We start from the raw sequence: 6555 nt of genomic DNA, 5'->3' as shown, positions 1-6555 counted from the left end.
TGGCCAAAGGAATTAACAAATATGAATTATATTAAAAATAACAAATATTAACAAATATTGAAATAAAATGTGCAATTATCACACTGCAAGTAAAATAAACATCCTCTCCAGCACAGTAACGATTCAAGCCTGAAAAAAGTTATCACACACTATAAAAGAAAATAAAAAAAAGTAAAAGTATTAAACTCATCGAAAATATGTACTCAAGTAAAAGTGGAAGTAGGAGAAATATATAATACTCCAGTAAAGTACAGATCCAGCCTTTTAGTGCTTAAGTAGAGTAGTGAAGTAGTTCTACTTCGTTACTATACAGCTCTGGATATCTGTATTCAGGGAATGAAGTTCTGGTTTTAACCATTATTGTGGCCACCGGGAGGCGCTGTAGGGCAGAGTAGTAAACTCACCTGTGTTGTTATTCCATAGACTGGAGTCTGGGTTTCATTAGTGTGTTAAAACACTTCTCCTTCCCCTTCATGTCTCGGTTAGTTGTGGCACAGCAGGACAGTCTCGTGCAGCTGTCTGGTGTGGGCAGTTGGACTTTTACAAACTGGGGCTAAAACTTTGGACTGGAAAACTGTTATATTAACTGTGCGTAAAGTAAGAGTTACGTAAATCTAATCCCCTTCTCCACCATGTCCAGCACCAGCAGTGTTGTGGTGAAAACCCTGAAGGACCTGAGCCTGGATCCGGGCTATGTGACCGGGGAACCGTGCCCGTCCCTCAGCCTGTCCTCCTCCGGCAGGTCGAGACAGTCTCATACGCACACGAACACTCCTCACCGGGGTAACTGGTGGCAGCATGCCGGTGATTCTATGTACAGCAGAAACGGCAGCTGGGACACGGTGAGCACGCTGCCTGAGGACACGGCGGACGTCCTGGTCAAGTGTCCCTGCCTGCCCGACGTGGAGGAGTATCCCTGGACCGAGCACGAGCTGCGGGAAGTCGTGCGTAGAGTCACCGATTCGGACGCCGCGTTCACCGGGGAGGCTGTGCACAGGCTGTCCGGTCTGCTCCGGAGGGCTTTAGTGCGTATCTCCCGCGAGGCGCAGCGGCTGAGTGAGCTCCACAGGCGGTGCACGCGCCTGGAGGTCCAGAGCGCGGCGAGGCTCGTGCTGAGCTGGAGTCTGGCCGAGAAGTGCATCTCCTCCGCGGTGAAGGCGGTGTCCCTGCACTGCATGAGCTCCGGGGACACCGCGCGTCAGCGGGGCAAGTCGGCGCGCTGCGGGTTGACGCTCTCCGTGGGTCGCTTCTTCAGGTGGATGGTGGAAACACGCGTGTCGGTGCGCGTGCACGAGTACGCCGCCGTGTGCCTGGCAGCATGCGTGGAGAGTTTGATTGAGGAGGTGGTCGGACGGGCGCTGCATGCGGCGACGCTGGGCGCGGAGGAGGAAGGGGAACCGGGCGGCGGGGTCACCTGCGGCCCGGTGACCGCGGAGCTGCTGGAGGGAGCCGTCAACAACGATGCCGAGCTGTGGGGGCTGCTGCAGGTCTACGAGCATCTGATATGTGGCAAAAATGCCAATGGTGAGTTTAAGCACTCCATCTCCTAAACCAAAGGTTATGGTTATAACCCTCGTGTTGTCCTCGTGTTGTCAAATTTGACCAGTTTTCAAAGTTTCTGTATCAAAAATATGGGTTTCTTTCAACCAAATTGCCCAAAAACAACACGGATAGTTCCATACAGGAAACTTCTGTAATTATGCATCAACATATGTTCCTCTGATCTTAATTATAAGCTGAAGTAATTCATAATTTCTGGATTTTTTAACTCAAAATTAGGTATAATTCAATATAAATGAGGTTTATTGAACATGAATTACAAACATAAGTGTAAAACTAGCGGTGATAAGTTGGAATGATGTTGTCTTAGAAGATGTATACATTATGCTTTATAAAAGTCAGTTTTGACCCGGGAAGACAACACAAGAGTTAAAATATTAAAGAAATAAAAATGTTATGTAGGGCTGGGTTAAAAAAACGATTCTCCAATTAAAAAAATCAATCTTTGTTTGAGTGAACTGGCATCACTTATATACAATCCTGAAATTGATCTTTCAGGATATAGCCTATGCCTTTTCACCATGGATGTTTAAGTAAAAAGTACTTCAAACTAACTTTTTGGGGGTCAATTCTTAATGTAGTAAACATGAACCTGGTGCATGGTCCTGTTGTCCATGGGTCACATTTGACCTAATGTCTATATCAGAAATATGGGTTTCTTTTTAACCAAATTACCCAAAAATAACATGGATGGTTCCCTACAATGCTCCTCACAATTAATGATCACTACTTTCATTGAATTTTGAGTGTTTTATTCAATTTTATAGCATTTGAAAAAGATTGAACAGTATTCTGACAAAACTTTGACATACACGAGTCTTTGATTATCCGTCAACATACATTCCTCTAATATTTGTCAAAATAATTCATAATTTCTGCTTTTTTGACTCAAACATTTGATATCATTTCCGATAAACAAAGTTTTTTGACCATGAATTCCAAAAATAAGTAACACTAGTGGTAATAAGTTGGTGTTAGTAGCGTGTTTAAGTGTCCGAAAAAGTGTCATAATCATCGAAAAAAAGCATTGGAGAAGTCGTGATTTTCTATTTTGACCATATTATCAACAAGTGCATGGTCGGCAGGAAGCCAACACGAAGGTTAAAAAACATTGTGAGGGTTGCTTCTTGCTTGAACAATCTACAGCTCTGAGAAGTAGAGATGGGCGATACCACACTTTTAGGATTCGGTACGATACCGATACTTTTTCTTGGCCAGGTTGGAGATATAATCCCTCCATCTAGTCCTGGGTCTTCCCCGAGGCCTCCTCCCAGCTGGACGTCCCTCCACCTAGTCCTGGGTCTTCCCTGAGGCCTCCTCCCAGCTGGACGTCCCTCCACCTAGTCCTGGGTCTTCCTCGATGCCTCCTCCCAGCTGGACGTCCCTCCACCTAGTCCTGGGTCTTCCCCGAGGCCTCCTCCCAGCTGGATGTCCCTCCACCTAGTCCTGGGTCTTCCCTGAGGCCTCCTCCCAGCTGGACGTCCCTCCACCTAGTCCTGGGTCTTCCCCCGAGGTCTCCTCCCAGCTGGACGTGCCTTCACCTAGTCTTGGGTCTTCCCCCGAGGCCTCCTCCCAGCTGGATGTCCCTCCACCTAGTCCTGGGTCTTCCCTGAGGCCTCCTCCCAGCTGGACGTCCCTCCACCTAGTCCTGGGTCTTCCTCGAGGCCTTCTCCCAGCTGGACGTCCCTCCACCTAGTCCTGGGTCTTCCCCGAGGCCTCCTCCCAGCTGGATGTCCCTCCACCTAGTCCTGGGTCTTCCCCGAGGCCTCCTCCCAGCTGGATGTCCCTCCACCTAGTCCTGGGTCTTCCCCGAGGCCTCCTCCCAGCTGGATGTCCCTCCACCTAGTCCTGGGTCTTCCCCCGAGGTCTCCTCCCAGCTGGACGTGCCTTCACCTAGTCCTGGGTCTTCCCCCGAGGCCTCCTCCCAGCTGGACGTCCCTCCACCTAGTCCTGGGTCTTCCTCGAGGCCTCCTCCCAGTTGGACGTCCCTCCACCTAGTCCTGGGTCTTCCCCGAGGCCTCCTCCCAGCTGGACGTGCCTGGACCACCTCCCTAGGGAGGCGCCCAGGGGGCATCCTTACCAGATGCCCGAACCACCTCAACTGGCTCCTTTCGACGCGAAGGAGCAGCGGCTCTACTCCGAGCTCCGAGACGCCAGCCACCCTCCTGAGGAAACCCATTTCGGCCGCTTGCACCCTGGATTTCGTTCTTTCGGTCATGACCCAGCCTTCATGACCATAGGTGAGGGTAGGAATGAAAACTGACCGGTAGATTGAGAGCTTTGCCTTCTGGCTCAGCTCTCTTTTCGTCACAACGGTGCGATATATTTAATGTAATACCGCCCCCGCTGCACCGATTCTCCGACCAATCTCCCGCTCCATTGTCCTCTCACTCGCGAACAAGACATACACATTTTCAGGCCCTTGGCTGTGTTGCTGTCGGCTGTGTCGCACGTTGATGCTCATTCGCTCGTCTCCTGTCACGTGACATGGGCCAGCTCAATACGCCGCCAGGTACAGGGGTGTCCCGGCACATAGTCATTTAAGTAAGTAATCTAGAACAGCTGAAAGTGATGCATACACCCCTAATTATTATTTTTTAGTTTATATCGATATTTTTTTAAGGAAATCAATGCCAAATGAGTAGCGTGAGTATATCAATCTATCGATACCACAGGATCGATACACCCATCCCTACTGAGAAGTTCTCTGAGAATCTCTTTCATATTCAAGATAAACCGGTATTGTGACTGAAATGTCCAAAACCTGATTGATATCAAATCTGAAATTTAAAACGTTTCGGGACCCGTGTTAATAGGAATCGAATAGATTGGAGAAATCATTGCCAATACCCAGCAGCTCTACTTCTGTTCTACTTGCAGTAAATGAACTGCTTGTCAAAGCGATGGTACGAATGATCCTGTCTCAGTCCTATATATCAAAGCTGGGTGGTATTACAGAACAGAAGAGCTAATGGTTGCATCTAATTTTCTAGATTGTGAAGTCAAGTCAAGTTTATTTATACAGCCCACTATCACACATCCCAAATTTGCCTCAGGGGGCTTTACAATCTGTACAGCAGCATACCCTTTAGCCCAGTGCTTCTCAGCGGAGGCGTTCAGAAGATGACGGGGGGAGCTTGAAGCAATATTGTGGAAAGAGGGGCTTTGAGGTGCCTTTGGGGGGCGTTTTTTTAAGGCTACGTGAAACGATTCACAACAATACGAGTTTGCACTTTAAACTACTTGAAAAAAAGAGTGGTCTGCAACATTAAAACCTGCCAGTTTACACCACTGTGAATGGACGAGACCATTGACATATATATAATGGACCAGCAGATCCCGTGTCTCTGGACGGAGACCAGTGAAGGATATTAGAAGATCTTTCCCGGTGATGTCTGAGCGTTACTGAGCAGCCTCCAACTGAGCTTGAAGACGTAGATGTGACGTGAGCAACCTGTCTGAAAGTTGGAAGTCTTCTGGTAGCTGTGCCAAGAGAAATCTCAATCATTCCCAATCTAGCAGAGACGGAGAGCGTAGGTATATGTAAGGAGATAACATAGACACAGGCTAATTATTGATCACTAAAATGATAGTTAACATTAGTAATTAAACTTAAACAGCTAATGGAAGTCCAAACTGCCTGAGAGCTTCTCCTGTACTATACGGTAATTCCTCTACTATGAGACAGTAAGTCTCGTGGTTATGACCCAATCGTTAGCCTATTTTTATAAAAACGTCTGCTACGGAGCCATAACGTGAGGTACAAGGTAATGGAGCCTTTTATACATTGTCGTGTTTCTTTAGAAATAAACAATGGACAAATAGAGTCTTTAAACTCTTCAGATGTAAAGTTATTCTCTGTCAAAGTGACGTCAAAATGAATGGCAGTCAATGGGATGCTAACGGGAGCTGATGGCTTGGTAGCATAAAAATGGCGCCATAGGAGCTACGCGTTCCGAGGAGAAGCTGACCCCGTTGGACGAGACGTGTTACGCAACTCTTCTTCTCTTCTGTGTTTCTGTCAGCTCCGTGCTGCCTTCACAGGAACAGGACGTCAGAGTATCATCTTAAATGAACTCCGTACTGCAGTGTTATCTATCAGTCTTGTTGTGAACTTTAAAGTCTCCATCAAACATTAACATAATTTATCTTTAATAAGTCTATGAACATAGCCGTTGAACATTTAATGTTGAAGCTATCCTGTAAGCCTCGGTATGGATGGCATGGTGTTCTCAACGCGTAGCAAAAAGATCTTAGGTCTTAGGCATTAGTTCTCTTTGGGTGGTGTTCCCGTTTATCATAAAGGTAGGAAAAAGGGTATTTCACATAAAATAGTACTTCACCCAGTGGTGATTACTAAAGTGCTGTGGCTTATTGTCGGTGGAGTGGGTACTCACTCGGCTACGGTAAGAACCGTGTGTTCCCCGCCATCCACACCTTGCCCTCACTGATTGCCACACCTGTAGATATACCTAATTCACAGTGACATACCACACCCAATGCAATACTCCCCCAAGTGGCTAAAATAAGTATTAACTAAATTAATCTAAACAAAAAAGTGGATATAAATGGCTCCTACATTTAAGGTAAAGGACCCTGGATTATGGATAGGGGGGCGCTGTTCCCAAAAAGGTTGAGAACCACTGCTTTAGCCCCTCGCTTTGGTTAAGGAAAAACTCCCCAAACTAACCCCTTGCACTAAACTCTTTACCTTTTCTTTGCACAAACTATATCTCCTGAACGTTTTGCACATTCATCAACATCTTTGCACATCACATATTTCGGTTATTTATGTTACCGTTTCTTTTACGTTTCCTTTTTATATGTTCGTGTATCCTTTTTCCAATTAACGAGGGACAAATAGAACATAGATAACAGTAGTCTGGACTTGAAATAATAGGTACTTTCCGGCAGTTAGAGAAGTCCAGATACCACGTAGAGAGAGTGTGATGGGAAAACCCCTCAGACAGGAAATGAGCGATTCGGGTAATAACG

The 6555-nt window shown here is 46.7% G+C and overlaps 1 protein-coding gene across 1 annotated transcript in view; it reads left to right on the top strand.

The window, feature by feature from the left end:
- The first annotated feature begins 433 nt into the window (after positions 1 to 433).
- The window catches only part of LOC116067347 (ankyrin repeat and BTB/POZ domain-containing protein 2-like), a 74507-nt gene continuing 68385 nt past the window's right edge, over positions 434 to 6555 (top strand). Inside the window, exon 1 of the mRNA XM_031323777.2 lies at positions 434 to 1524. Coding sequence (XP_031179637.2) covers positions 633 to 1524 — 892 coding nt within the window. The 5' untranslated portion in view covers positions 434 to 632. The remainder of the gene's footprint in view (positions 1525 to 6555) is intronic.

Source organism: Sander lucioperca, chromosome 3 (genome assembly GCF_008315115.2).
Source record: "Sander lucioperca isolate FBNREF2018 chromosome 3, SLUC_FBN_1.2, whole genome shotgun sequence".
Classification (NCBI taxonomy): domain Eukaryota; kingdom Metazoa; phylum Chordata; class Actinopteri; order Perciformes; family Percidae; genus Sander; species Sander lucioperca.
The sequence above is the reverse complement of the archived record's forward strand: the minus strand, read 5'-3'. Positions and strand labels throughout refer to the sequence as shown.